Consider the following 15189-nt stretch of genomic DNA (forward strand, 5'->3'; position numbering starts at 1 on the left):
AATAATGATTTTGCCAAGTAATTTTATTTACTTAACCGTTCTATTCTTTTATCCATTTTACCTGCTGTATCAAGTTTGGCAAGAAGCTAGCAATGGAATGCAAACCGAATTGGAATGACAGTACTGGTAAAATGGTCTCACAGTTGTTATGGATAACTGAAAGTGTATTTATGTCATTTGCTTCATTACAATAGTCACAATACAATGGAGCACAACAATTCTTTAAAAAAAAACGGCTGTGGTACACCAAACGGTTTAGTGATTTGTACTCTGGGAAGCATTTGGCCCATTCAGCATCGCAATTACTTGCAAGAAAAAGGACCTTCTTTAGAGGCGAAGATTCCATTATTCACAGAGACTGGGTTGTTGCCAAGGGGTTTGTGCACCGCTAAAACATGGGTACATTATCAGCATGACGAGGCTCGAGCATTAGCACCTGAAGAGGCGTTTTCCACACCTAATGAAAAGCATTCATCACATTGATCGCCAAAAATGCTCAAGCACCTCACGAGGTGAAAGAGACTCTGAAACATCACTGAATTGGTTACTAGGAGATTTTCACACCTAGACAATAATGGTTGTAAAAAGAGCTTAACAGTTTGCATTTATATACAGGTTGAGCGTCCCAAATCCGGAGTTCCGGAACGATTGGTGGCAGGGGTCCGGAATCCGTACACCCTGAGGGAGGCTTGCCAAAAACGCAACCTGGGCCCAGGCATTTCCGGACTCGGCACGTGTTTCTGATGTCTGAAGTCTGGAAATATCGCAACCTGGGCTCGGGCGTTTCCGGACTTCGGACATCAGAAACACGTTCCGAAGTCCAGAAAAACCCGAAAACCGGCTCGGCCTCGGTCCCGAGGTTGCCGGATTCGGGACGCTCAACCTGTATGGCCTTTAACGTAGTAAAACATCCCAAGGCGCATCACAGGAGCGTTATGAAACATAATTTGACACCAATCCACATAAGAAAATATTAGGGCATGTGACCAAATGCTTGGTCAAAGAGGGAGATTTTAAGAAGCATCTTAAAGGAGGAGAGAGAAGTAGCGAGGCGGAGAGGTTTAGGGAGGGAATTCCAGAGCTTAGGGCCTAGGAACACATTGACTGGCAAAAAAGGGCTTAAGACATCAGTTTTAACAAAGCAGTACAACACTTAAACAAATAAATCCAGACTTCTGCATTTCATTTAAACGTTTTACACATTTAACAGGGACAACTACCGTTGGAAAATATTTTTTGCATGGAGATTTTGTTCCCCTAAACGTCTTATTCTTTTATCAGTTATTCATTTAAGTGAACTTGACTGTAGTGAATATTTACACAAACATACCTCCTCAAACAGGATGAGCGACGTGGCACGCTTTCTGCTGGAATCTTCGGAGCCTGTGTCTTTGCTCTCGGACACGGAAGGGATCCTGGTTACTTCCACAACTTGGGGGCTGCTTTTCTGGGCCTTACAATTCTTCCGTGGTTTGTCTAAAAAGGAGGAAAAACTTCAGCAACTTTCTTCCAGTTCTGGTTCATCACCAAGTGTAGCTTGAAGTTTGGCCAGATTTCATATGATGCATATTACATAGAATGTACGGCACAGAAACAGGCCATTCGGCCCAACTGGTCCGTGCCGGTGTTTATGCTCCATATGAACCTCCTCCCACCCCTCTTCATCTCACCTCATCAACATATCCTTCTATTCCTTTCTACCTCGTGTTTATCCAGCTTCCCCTTAAATGCATCTATGCTATTCTTCCCAACCACTCCCTGTGGTAGCGAATTCCACATTCTCACCACTCTCTGGGTAAAGAAGTTTCTCTTGAATTCTCTGTTGGATTTATTAATCACTATCTTATATTTATGGCCCCTAGTTCTGGTCTCGCCCGCAAGCGGAAACGTCTTCTCTAATCCCAGATATTCAGTAGGTTAAGCAACATTTCTCAGCTTGCAAACTGGTTTTCAGTTAAAAAGCGTTTTACAACAACAACTTGCATTTATATAGCTCCTTTAACATAGTAAAACATCCCATAGCGCATCACAGGAGTGTTATTTTTCTTCCTTCTCAGACAGTCTCTCGGAACCGAGGATGACTTGCTTCCACGCTAAAAATGTGTTCTCAGGTAACTGACGAGTCCAATGTGGGACCCACAGTCTCTGTCACAGGTGGGGCAGACGGTGGTTGAAGGGGCAGGTGGGTGAGGTGCTTGGGTTGACGTGCGCTCCTTCCGCTTGGCTTGCGCTTGCTCCCGGCGAAGAGACTCGAGGTGTTCGGCGCCTTCCCAGGTGATTCTCCTCCACTTTGTGCGGTCTTGGGCCGGGGATTCCCAGGTGTCAGTGGAGATGTTGCACTTTTTCAAGGAAGCTTTGAGGGTGTCCTTGAAGCGTTTCCTCTGCCCACCTGGGGCTCTGTTGCCGTGTCGGAGCTCGGAGTAGAGTGCTTGTTTTGGGAGTCTTGTATTGGGCATGCGGACAATGTGACCCGTCCATTGGAGCTGATCGAGCGTGGTCAATGCTTCGATGCTGGGGATGTTGGCCTGAGCGAGAACATGGACGTTGGTGCGCCTATCCTGCCAATGGATTTGCAGGATCTTGCGGAGGCAGCGTTGGAGGTACCTCTCCAGTGCTTTGAGGTGCCTGCTGTACATGGTCCATGTCTCTAAGGCATACAGCAGGGCGGGTATCACTGCTGCTCTGTAGAACATGAGCTTAGTGCTGGGTTTGAGGTCCTGGTCTTCAAACACTCTTCCTCAGGCGACTGAAGGCTGCACTGGCACACTGAAGGCGGTGTTGGACTTCGTCATCGATATCTGCCCTTGTTGACAGTAGGCTCCCGAGGTATGGAAAGTGGTCCACGTTGTCCAAGGCCTTGTCGTGGATTTTGATAATCGGGGGGCAGTACTGTGTGGTGGGGGCAGGTTGGTAGAGGACCTTTGTCTTACGGATGTTTAGTGTAAGGCCCATGCTCTCGTACGGTTCGGTGAAGGTGTTGACGATGGTTTGGAGTTCGACCTCTGAATGAGCGCAGATGCAAGCGTCGTCTGCATACTGTAATTCGACGACAGAGGATGGGACGACCTTGGATCTGGGCTGGAGGTGACGGAGGTTGAACAGTTTCCCGTTTGTTCTGTGAATTAGTTCCACTCCAGCGGGGAGCTTACTGAGGGCGAGATGGAGCATTGCAGCAAGGAAGATCGAGAAGAGCATTGGTGCGATGACACAGCCTTGCTTGACCCCCGTCCGTACATGAATTGGGTCTGTGGTGGAACCGTTGGTCAGGATCACGGCTTGCATGTCGTCGTGAAGCAGGCGGAGGATGGTGACAAACTTTTGAGGGCAGCCGAATTTGAGGAGGACACTCCATAATCCCTCACAGTTGACAGTGTCGAAGGCCTTTGTGAGATCAGAGAAGGCCATGGACAGCGGTTGGTGCTGTTCCAGCAGTGTTGGCAACTAGGTTGGCAAACACAATCTCCCACATGCCTGGAGAGGGTCAGACAATTTCCCAAAGGGGGAGCACCTGGAAAATATTTCTAGGGTGGGATTCTAAAGTCACCCGTGACTTCTGAACACAACAAAATCCCAATCAAGGTAGAGGAAATTTCTGATCTCCTTCCTACCCCCCCTCAATAACCCAGTCACACTGGATCACTTGCAGAGTGCCAGCAGAGTCGAGAGGCCACGTAGCTCTGGGAAATGGTTTTTTTGCTTACCATTCCTCTTCTTACCTTCAAGTTTTTCCATTTCTTCACTTTTGTTAGATTTCGACGGGGCTTTGAAGAAATTGGCTAAAGATGCAGGTGCGAGGTTCTTCTTTGAACCCCTTCCCCGCGGAGACAGGGGTGCCTTCCTGGGTGACGAGACTACTTTTTTGGGAGAGTTTGCTTTCCCTGCAGAAAGAGAGGGTCAAATCATTAACAGCCAAAGAAACAAATCACGTTACTCCCGTACACGGGCCCAATGGAGCTGCAATTCATCTCAACAGTGGCAGAAGATGATTTGCACACATGATACTAAGCACAATATGGTTTCTCATTTCAACCATGCCGTGATGGTAAAGAGAGAGAGTGGACTGGAGATCCAGACTTACCCTTACAGGGGAGGATCATGTCATCCAGGGGCCTTTTAAATAGCTCCAGGAACCCGGTTCTGGAATTTCATTGTCAAATGCCTGGAAACGCACTCGTCTATCTCTTTTCAGGCAGACAAGTTACACAGCAAGAAGTGAGAAGATAATCAACACTTCATTAATTAATCACCACCCCCTCTATAGACCAGGATTACAAGGCGCTCCCTTCTTATTCCTGCCTTCTCCCCACACCCACAAAATGCTCTATACCCTGAACTAATCCGATTTCTCACACCTCTGCTATAACCGGAAGCAGGCGGTGAGAGACGCTGGTAGTGTTCTGGTGTGCAATACCCCGGGTTCGCCGTGTCGGAATCTGTGGAGCGGCCGCCACTGGTTCTCACTATGGATGTTGATTTAATGTGCCCTGGATTATACTGTGGAAAGCAAATAACAGAAAGCCGAAATGGTAGTCAGCTGCAACATGGAGACTGTGGGGTATGCCCAAGAGGGGAAAAGAACAGATGCTCTGAAGATTTGTGGTAAATGTGAGGAATCACCAGAGCTATGTGACTGGCTGTATCTTGGTTTCATGGCAATGCTACCTTTGGTTTTTCATTGGTTCTTTATTGAATGGTATTCAGGCAAAAAGAGTCCCTCTAGAAAGAAAGAGTCGGCGGTGAGTCAGCAGAAGCAGCGATGGAGGCCACGACGACCCGCTGTAGCACAGCGGCCGGCAGCTCCTCGTCGGGAGGCTCTGAGGTCGAACCGGTAGGAGGGAATGCGGCCAGCGTACCGAGGTCGGGAAAAGCAGACCCTGGAAGGTCGGACACCGCGGGAGGCTCGGAGGTCAGACCGGGCGGAAGGAGAGCCAGGGAGAAGCAGGCCCCGGGACGTCGGTACCACGGCGGCTGAAGAGTGTCGGGCAGGAGTGCGGGAAAGGCGGAGCGAGGCGAGAGCGGACCCTATTGTGATGGCGCCGATGAAGATGGCTGCCGTCCTTGCGGGCTCCGTGCGTACCAGGCAGCGAAGTGTCCTTTGCTGATTGGTGCACTCGGCTCGTTAAGAAAAAAGCATTTCACTGACTGGATTTCACTTGTTGTATTTGGTTATATGACAAATAAAATTGAACTTGAAAATTGCTCTTCACCCAGCAGAATGTCCGTTAGGATTTTAGTCAAAATATCCAGGTGCCGAGGGGAGGGAAAGTGGTTCCCCTGCGGGAGGCAGGAATGAGAAATATTTTCTCACCCTTGCATTTTACAATGTCTTCCACATTGCTCAGTAGGGCCACAGGCATTTCCCACCCCCTCATCTTCATCCAGTAGCTCTACGGGTTTCTGAGTCCGCGCATTGGCATATGTTTTAAATTGAATGCCCTAAAACCAAGCTGATCTTGAGCTGGTCGCGCAGGTTAGTCGCTGCGCTGGGACGCAGGATTGCGGCATGATTAAAGTAGGCCGACATCTTTGACCGACTTAACATGTTTACAAGGCAGCGCGAGGAGTTCCAATGCTGGCTTGGAGGGGGGGGGGGGGGGGCGGATCTCAGGAAAAACTGAGACTCCATTACATGGGTTGGTTAGGTTTATATCAGACACTGCGGACAACTAGGCGGGATCTACAAGCCAGGAGTTGATGGCACAGGCACGAGGGACCGAATGGCCTCCTGTGCTGTATCATTTATAACGATTACCTCAAAGTAAAAAGAACCTTAAAACTGCTTGCAAGCCGAGCATGAATAAACTGACCTGGGGAAAGTGCTCTAGTTGGTGGCGTCACTTACCCGCAGAGCTATAGGTTCATACAGCACAGAAAGCGGCCATTCGGCCTATCGTGCCTGTGCCAGCTCTTTGAAAGAGCGCTCCCGTTAGTCCTACTCCCCCTGCTCTTTCCCCACAGCCCTGCAATTTCTTCCCCTTCATATATTTATCCAATTCCCTTTTAAGAGTTACAACTGAATCTGCTTCCACTGCCCTTTCAGGCAGTGCATTCCAGATTATGACAACTCTGTGTAAAATTAAAACAAATTGTACAAAATAGGGAATTTGCTGGCAAGAGCACAAGGAGTTTGTACTTACTCGGAGAGTTGGCTGTTTGTGCAGGCAGGGGCCTGTTGCTGGTGAAGAAGGCAGGCTTGAGGGCACTCGCTCCCTGTTTATCAACTTGGTGAGACTGTGTGGCTTCTTTTAGTTGCGAGAGGATCTGTCTCCCACTTCGCTGCGAGGAAGCATTTACTTCAAATACCTACAAACATAAACACTCATGTAAGGGGTATTCGACAACCGGTTTATTTAACCTGGCTGTGTGACTTGTTCCAACACAGACAGGACCAATGTTCCCTCTAATTCCCCCCCCCCCCCCGGCGTGGACCCTTAAAAGTTGCTGCGCGGCCACGCATGCACGGCATCTCTTCCAGCGGCAGTAACTGGCGAGCGAGCTGGTGAGATGAACATTGGACGGGACTGGTCTGGCACTATTCTGCAAGAAAGCCTTCTCTGCTTATTCACGGAGGGGATGCTCTCAGAGTAACCGTTAAGATCAGCTTCAGTAAGATCTCTTCCTTTTGATCGCCATCCCTGTTGATTGATTGGAAGGTACAAGAGGCATATATCCCAATTGTTGACTCATATCGGGGCCCTTGTTAATTTGACCCGTTTGAATTTTGTGGTGGTTTGGAACAGGTTGTCCCCCCCATTGGTAGATAAATCCTACATCTGAACACCAAGATCTCTTAGTACCAGTCGCCTCAGATATATGCAAATTCATGGGAACATGGATTTAAACTTTACATGACCTGAAAGGCACTCTGGTACTAACCCAAGAAAAACAAAAAAAAAAGACTTGCATTTAAATAGCGCCTTTCACAACCACCGGACGTCCCAAAGTGCTTTACAGCCAATTAAGTTCTTTGTTAAGTGTTGTGAAAGAATAAGCCATATAACCGATTCAGACAAATACACCATCTTATGAAAGAATTCTGGGCTTATTAAAACATGACAAACTGGGTTTGGAAATTTAGAAACCCAACTATGAAATAGCTGTGAAAGAATTCTGGGCTATTGAGACAAGTCAGTTGTTGACCCTGAATAAATAACCTTATTGAAACAGAAGGTGCATGGCTCCGACAAGCTGACCTTTTGGGAACAAAACAATGGTTCACCCTGGATAAGGTGTTCTAATTTAAACTTCGTAAAGATGGCACATAAGATAAGGAACATCTGCCCTCATAAAGATGACATAAAGTAAGGAACACCTGCCATTCACACCGTTTTCATATGGTCAACCCAGAACACCTGGAGACGAGGCAAGATTCTGGCTGATGTGGCAGTAAGAGTTGCAGAGGTCGGCAGAAAGATGAATAGAGATAATTAACTTGCATCAGCAGAAAACCTTAAAGGAAATACCACTGGAAAAGGGTATAAATATTGAACTCTCAAATGGGATGTCAGACTCGCTTTAATCGGGCAAAGCGATTCTCGGCTTCAGAGGCGGCTCTGTAGTCTACCACTCTTTGTACCTCGGGGATCAAAGGTATTTGATATTGATGGATATCCTGTATAAGAGAACTTTAAGAACTGCAATTCTGTAGCAAAGTTAAGATTTAAAAGTAAGATTCTCTGTTAAAAAGATGGTATGTTTTCTCTTTTTAGAACTGTTAAAGTTGCGATTGACTGATTCATCAACTGTAAATTGCATGTCAGTTCTTTTAATAAATCTTTACATATATTTTTAGAATTGTCTCGCATAAGTCTTCTGTATCAAAAACTCGCAAACTCAATCTCTGTACACTCTTTGGTGAAGAGTTGCAGAATTCTGAGGGAGTTTCAGACCCTCAATATCCAGGAGGTTACAGCCTAGCTAAACTTATTAAAAGCGTTATCTGGAGGATGGTAACATTCTCAGGTTGTTCCTTTCCTTTAGGGAGAGAAAGCCCAGACCTTTAGACCCAATTAAGCGTCTTTAGAATGCGGCTACCTCAAACTTTAGTTGAAAGTGAACATCTGAGAAATACGCCTGATCCGGGGTAGTCCTAAAGGGGCTAGGACAAATACCCCTTCAGTGTAGTCACTAGTGTTTGTAATGTAGGAAACATGGCAGCTAGTTTGCACACAGCAAGCTCCCACATACAGCAATGTGACAATGACCAGATAATCTGTTTCTTGATTGAGGAATAAATATTGGGCAGGACACCCGGTAGAACTCCCCTGCTCTTCATCAAAATAGTGCCTGGGGATCTTTTACATCCTCCTGAGCAGGCAGACGGAGCCTCTGTTTAATATCTCATCCGAAAGATGGAACCTCCAACAGTGCAGCACTCCCTCAGTAGTGCACTGGAGTGTCAGCCTAGATTTTTGTGCTCAAGTCTCTGGAGTGGGACTTGAACCCACGACGTTCTGACTCAGAGGCGAGAGCGCTACACACTGCGGCACGGCTGACTCCACAAAGATAAAATACTTGGACATTCCTGTTGTACGCAATCTGGGAAAGCTCAGTACTGAGACTGTACAGAAGTACCGACTCCCCAAGCACCAAAAGTTAAACATATCTCGCTCCGAAGGTACATAATAGTCAAACAGTGCCACATTTCCACCAAGAGTCGATCACATGGAAACTATGCCAGTGTGGTTGGTGCTACTTACTTGCTGCTTTTCCTTTTCATACCAACCAGTTCAGGTTCCTACAGCATAACTACAACAACTTGTATTTATATAGCACCTTTAACGTAGCAAAATGTCCCAAGGTGCTTCACCGGAGTATTGCAAGACAAAAAATTTGACACCGAGCCACATAAGGCGAAATTAGAGCAGGTGACCAAAAAAGCTTGGTCAGAGGTAGGCTTTAAGGAGTGTCTTAAAGGAGGAAAGAGAGGTAGCGAGGCAGAGAGGTTTAGGGAGGGAATTCCAGAGCTTAGGGCCTAGGCAACAGAAGGCATGGCCACCAATGGTTGAGCGATTCTAATCAGGGATGCTTAAGAGGGCAGAATTAGAGGAGCACAAATATTTTTGGGGGGGGGGGTGCGGTTGTGGGGCTGGATGAGATTACAGAGATCGGGAGGGGCGAGGCCATGGAGGGATCTGAAAACAAGGATGAGAATTTTTAAATTGAGGCGTTGCTTAACTGGGAGCCAATGTAGGTCAGTGAGCACAGGGGTGATGGGTGAATGGGAATTGGTGCGAGTTCGGACACGGGCAGCCGAGTTTTGGATCACCTCAAGTTTACGTAGGGTGGAATGTGGGAGGCCAGCCAAGAGTGCGTTGGAATAGTCAAGTCTAGAGGTAACAAAGGCATGGATGAGGGTTTCAGCAGCGGATGAGCTGAGGCAAGGGCGGAGACGGGCGATGTTACGGAGGTGGAAATAGGCGGTCTAAGTTATGCTGCAGATGTGTAGTCGGAAGCTCATTTCAGGGTCAATATGACACCAAGGTTGTGAACAGTGTGGTTCAACCTCAAACAGATGTTAGGGAGAGGGATGGAGTCAGTGGCTAGGAAATGGAGTTTGTGGCGGGGACTGAAAACAATGGCTTTGGTCTTCCCAATATATATCCCAAGTGTCACCTGTGGCTCTGTGGGTAGCACACTCGCCTCTGAGTCAGAAGGTTGTGGGTTCAAGTCCCACTCCAGGGACTTGAGCAAATAAATCTAGGCCGACACTCCAGTGCAGTGCTGAGGGGGTGCTGCACTGTTGGAGGTGCCGTCTTTCAGATGAGACGTTAAACTGAGGCCCGTCTGCTCTCTCAGGTGGACGTAAAAGATCCCATGGCACTATTTCGAAAAAGAACAGGGGAGTTATCCTCGGTGTCCTGGCCGAGATTTATCCCTCAATCAATATAACAAAAACAGTTTATTTGGTCATTATCACATTGCTGTTTGTGCTGTGCTCAAATTGGCTGCCGCATTTCCCACATTACAACAGTGACTCCAAAAGTACTTCAATGGCTGTATATCGCTTTGAGACATCCGGTGGTCATGAAAGGCACTATATAAATGTAAGTCTTTCTTTTCTTTCTTTAATTGGAGAAAATTTCTGCTCATCCAGAACTGGATGTCGGACAAGCAGTCTGACAATTTAGAGACCGTGGAGGGGTCGAGAGAAGTGGTGGTGAGGTAGAGCTGGGTGTCGTCAGCCTACATGTGGAAACTGATGTGGTGTTTTCGGATGATGTCGCCAAGGGGCAACATGTAGATGACTGCAATATACTGTGCCTTGATGACATTAAATGTATATTAAATAACACAAGGCACGCTTGCGGACATACTGGTTCACCTTCAATGCTATCCTGTGACACCAACCCCATGGACAGAGAATCAGAATTAACTCAATGCTAAGACATGGTCGCAGCAGGGACACTGAAGGAAGTGTAACTGCACAACACCCATTAAAAATTTAGATTTCAAGTTTTACTGGCTGGAAGAATTTAAGTTTCATCATTTGGATGCTTATCTTTCTGCCGTCCCCACGTTTTGTCAATCAGTTTTTCGGTCTGCTGTGCAGAATTGGCCAGAAATACAAGGTAATACAGTATTTTTAAAAAGCACTAATACGCCCTGATGGCTTAATAGAACAGATTTGGCACCACAAATGTCTTAATTTAACAATCATCAGGTGGGGGAAGCTACAAATGGACTCAGTGCCTCTGAGCTATGGAGCAGGTAATCAGCCAGGGTCCCTAAACCTGTTGGGATATTCAGTACGGCTCCCCACCCCCCAGAAGTGAAATTATGTGGCGTTCAACCGAGATTAGGATTGGGCTGAGCCCAGCATGGATCAGTGCCTTCAGGAAAGAAAACTGGAGAAAAACAATGATGCCGTACACATCTTAAAATTAGCAGGAAACAACATCTACAGACGCTATTACCTGAACAATGAAAGGCACTTCCTCCCCATCAGAAGCTCAAAAGGCTCAGACAGATTAGCTTTCAAAATGAACAGTATTATTTTAAGCTCTTGCTGCTCAAAAGGTGGAGTGCACACACACACACAAACATTTATAGCCAGAGACAAAAGGAACACTTGCACTGGGAATTTCCTCAGAGAGGTGGGGGTCCCACCGGATTGTCCGCTGAGAGTTTGGCGGAAATCCTGTTCACGTGCCTATCTGGGGTTTCCACTGATCTTCCGCTGAAGTGAAGGCAGACGATTGGGAAAACCCCCATGCAAAATACCTCAGGTTCAGGGAGGGGGGGGGGGGGGGGGTGTGGAGGAGAAAAAGGCACCGCGCTGGAGAAAAGGCGTTGCATTGTACCCGAAATAGGAGCACAAACCTTAAAGCCCAGCTCCTGAGCACAGGCGTAAACTGCAGCAGTTTTCCCAACTCCTGGAGGTCCGGTAATTAGCACGGTGTTGCATAAAAAATCCTCATCCTCCGAACTCTCCATGTTAAAGTCACTGTTGTCCCAAGCATCTGAAAACATACGGAGAGGTAGGAAGAACAAAACGGATCAGAGATAAAAGCACAGATGCTGAATATATAAAAACAGAAAAAAGTTGGAAATACACAGTGTTATAAATCTCATCATCATAAAGAAACGACTCATGAAATAACACTGGACGGCCAGCTGGTGGCGCCGTCCAAGGAGTATAAATACTCGGGCGTGGGCCCAGCTTGCTCAGGGGCATTTTGTAAGACAAGGAACTAGTGAAGTACAACTAGACCTCCATGTTCTGAAACAAGTTGATTAAAACCTTGCTTTATACTCAAACCAAGTGCGTAGTGAGTTTTATTACGTCACACAGGACAGCCAGCATTTGAAAGAGAAAGATTGCGACCTTGGCTGCAACCGTTAACTCTTAAATTAAAGTTGGACTTGTATATATTTCAAATTTTCTACAATGTTTTTGTTCCTATCAGCCGGTGCTGAGGAGCCACTGAACTCGACAGGATAAAGAATCACAAGCAAGAGTCAGTAAAACACCCAGGTTAACAATGATCCTTTCACACTGAAGTCCAAGTGTAGTTCTAAAATAGCCTACAACATGGGCTTAAATTTACTCGCACAAAAATATTGATTAATGCAATGATACGAACTTTATCAATAACAATAAGGTGGCCAAATTTAATTAGCACCTCAAGAACATTTCCATCGCCACTCCAAATCAAAGACTTTAATTTCGCAGCATGTACACATCTTCTCGATGAAGCTCACCAATGAGAATCAACTTGAGGTTTCTGTTTCCGTGCGCTGCTGAAGTTGTGAAAGCAAGAAAATAACTTGCATTTATACAGCGGCTTTCACCACCTCAGGACGTCCCAAAGCGCTTTACAGCCAATGAAGCAGCTTAAGTGCAGTCACTGTTGTGATGTAGGAAACGCCGCAGCCAATTTGTGCACAGCAAGCTCCCATAAACAGCAATGTGATAATGACCAGATAATCTGTTTTAGTGACGTTGGTTGAGGGATAAATAAATATTGGCCAGGACACTATTTCGTTACACTGAATCACAGTATTAAAAACATGCAACGGTATTTAATCATATTTTCATTTGGAAGCGGGCAGGGGAAACACCAGTTTCTGTTCAGCGAGGTGCGTAGCCCAGCTCTAGCGATGCAGAGAGTGGGAACTCACCTGAACATTTTTGTGGCACAGCATGCTGAATCACCAAGCCACAACAGCAAAGTTTAGGAATCTCACATACCCAGTTTCTTATCCTTTTCAGTCTTTTTTTCCTTCTGTTTTTTCTTTTCTTCCTGATCGGCTCTCTTCTTCCATTCCATTAACCAACTGTTTTATTTCCAAAACACAAAAATGTGCATTAAGTGCAGTAGGACAACTTGCTGCATATTTCGATCAGAACCCTCCCACTCCCCGCGAATATGGCATTTAATTTTTCCCCATCATCTAATTTGCAAGGCTTGTTTTTAAATTAACAACCTGATGGTTTGGTTTGCAAATGTAGTTGCCGGTGTGATTAGGAGTCATGAAGACTGGAGACTCTTCGTTTAATCCCCGCTTTGTGCTGAATTAGTTGATCCTCCAATTCTGGCCTCTTACACATCACCGATTTTCATCGCTCCACCATTGGCGGCTGTCCCTTCAGCTTCCTAGGTTCAAGCTCTAGGAATTCCATCCCTAAATCACTCCACCTCTCTGTCCTCCTTTAAGAGGCTCCTTACAACTTACCTCTTTGACTAAGCTTTTGGTCACCTGTCCAACTAGCTCATGTGGCTCGGTGTCAGATATTGTCTCCTTTGAAGCACCTTGGGACGTTTTACTATATTAAAGGCACTATATAAATGCAAGTTGTTGTTAATTGAAGGTGCAAAAGACACTATAATTAGCCTGAGTCTTCCTGGAATAGGGAGGCAGAACAGTGTTCCCGCTCCTGAGTGCTAACGAATGACCTCTGCTGAAAAGGAGGAGGGCACAGACCTCTAACAAAGGCAGGATTGGGCTTGGCTGTGACGTCTCCCAGCATTGGATAGCCTGCTGATGCTCGTTCACAAATGAAGAATGGCCACATGGGCAAGGTACCCGAGAGTTGTCAGCCTCCGTGGAATTGAACCCCAGTGCAAGCCCGGGTCTCACAAGAGGGGGGGAGGGGGGGAGAAAGAGAAAGAGTTTGGGCAAAACGAACGTGAAGTAGCAGATGTGCCTCAATCCAGAGACAGAATTCCAACGCTCCCTAAGATGCAAAAGTGAAACTATTTTGTGGAACTTTAAGGCGACACAAGTCAACATACAACTACTGTGATTCTGTAGCAGATGAAAGTTGGGTATGGGGCTTGACCCTGAAATTTTGTTTTGACAACTTACAAATTACAGTAGAAGTTTTCAGATGAATGCAATGTGTGCACCAGCGTGTGTGTATGTGGGGGGGGGGGGGAAGAGAAGGGAGAAGAATTTTCATTGTCAAGTGTCCAAATACTGCTTTTTAGATATACATACACACTGTAAACATGAGAAATGGGAATATACCATATAACTGTTTAATAATTCTATTGGTTTTCCAATCACGGGACAAGTTTTTGAAGCCCAATCTTGTCAGGTTAGTGCTGCTGAATGACATGCACCATACTTGATGGGATCAGCACCAATTTTCAGTCCTCTATGTTAAATCTAACATTCACATGCTATCAAGCAGGTCAAGCTGAGCCAGTATTATTGGGTACTGAAAGTATTCTGTCCCCACACACAGCATCATTTCACAAATAGCTTTCTGAATCGCGCCAATCTGATGACTTGTTCCAGTTACTATTTTCTGAGGAAGGTCTTGGAACTTCTATAGTAGGGGAAGTGCGGGAAGCCGTTTTCAGAATGCTCAGTAAATACCCATCACTTGCAAGGACATTACCTGCGCAATTTCTTGACAGCAGTAAGATTTCCCACAAGTTCATTGGAGTGCTGTGGCTGGTATTTCTCGGTCCACAGAAGATCTTCCTTGGCCGTGTCTGAAAAGGAACGTTGAAATTCTAATTGAAGTAATGCAAAAAAAAAAAACCACCAAAACTATTTAATGATAGTGCTGGGATTAGAAATGGCACAGAAATATTACCAGCACGAGAACAGAAGGGGCAAAGATTGCCCCACAGGTCAGCATATCTACCATTGGTGGCCGTGCCTTCAGCTGCCTCAGCCCCAAGCTCCGGAATTCCCTCCCTAAAACGCTCCGCCCTCCTTTAAGACGCTGCTTAAAACCTACCTCTGACCAAGCGTTTGGTCACCTTTCCTAATGTCTCCTTCTTTGGCTCGGTGTCAATTTTTGCCTTATTACTCTCCTGTGAATGTTTACTATGTTAAAGGTGCTATATAAAGGCAAGTTGTTGCTGTAATGTTACATGTTTTGAGTGCAGTTCTCTCATACAGTGAGCTCGTCATTCCAGCTGGACTCTTGAGAAAAGCTGCTGAATGGAAAGAAAACTGGAAAGCCAAGACAACTTCATCACTTTCTTACATCTCGTAGCAACCAGTTGAAGAACAGGACCGGCAGAGATCTGGGGACAAGCTCTCTGCCTTTTCATAGGAACAGGAGAAGGCCATTTAGCCCCTCGAGCCTGTTCCACCATTCAATGAGATCATGGCTGATCTGCGACCTAACTCCTTATACCCACCTTTGCCCTATATCCCTTAAAGCCTTTGGTTAACAAAAATCTATCAATCTCACATTTAAAATTAACAATTGAGCTTGCATCA

At 46.1% G+C, this 15189-nt stretch overlaps 1 protein-coding gene across 3 annotated transcripts in view; it reads right to left on the reverse strand.

Annotated features, from left to right (window-relative positions):
• The window catches only part of atad5a (ATPase family AAA domain containing 5a), a 79478-nt gene that overhangs the window by 31372 nt on the left and 32917 nt on the right, over positions 1–15189 (reverse strand). For all 3 annotated transcript variants that reach the window (XM_085963962.1, XM_085963963.1, XM_085963964.1), the window contains exons 11-16: positions 14351–14447; positions 12695–12780; positions 11323–11462; positions 6138–6303; positions 3717–3878; positions 1331–1476 (exon numbers count right to left, since the gene is read on the reverse strand). In XM_085963962.1, the coding sequence (XP_085820088.1) occupies positions 1331–1476; positions 3717–3878; positions 6138–6303; positions 11323–11462; positions 12695–12780; positions 14351–14447 (797 nt within the window). The remainder of the gene's footprint in view (positions 1–1330; positions 1477–3716; positions 3879–6137; positions 6304–11322; positions 11463–12694; positions 12781–14350; positions 14448–15189) is intronic.

The sequence above is a fragment of the Somniosus microcephalus genome, chromosome 21, assembly GCF_052327205.1.
Source record: "Somniosus microcephalus isolate GS21.2 chromosome 21, FLI_Smic_1.0, whole genome shotgun sequence".
NCBI classification, from domain to species: Eukaryota; Metazoa; Chordata; class Chondrichthyes; order Squaliformes; family Somniosidae; genus Somniosus; species Somniosus microcephalus.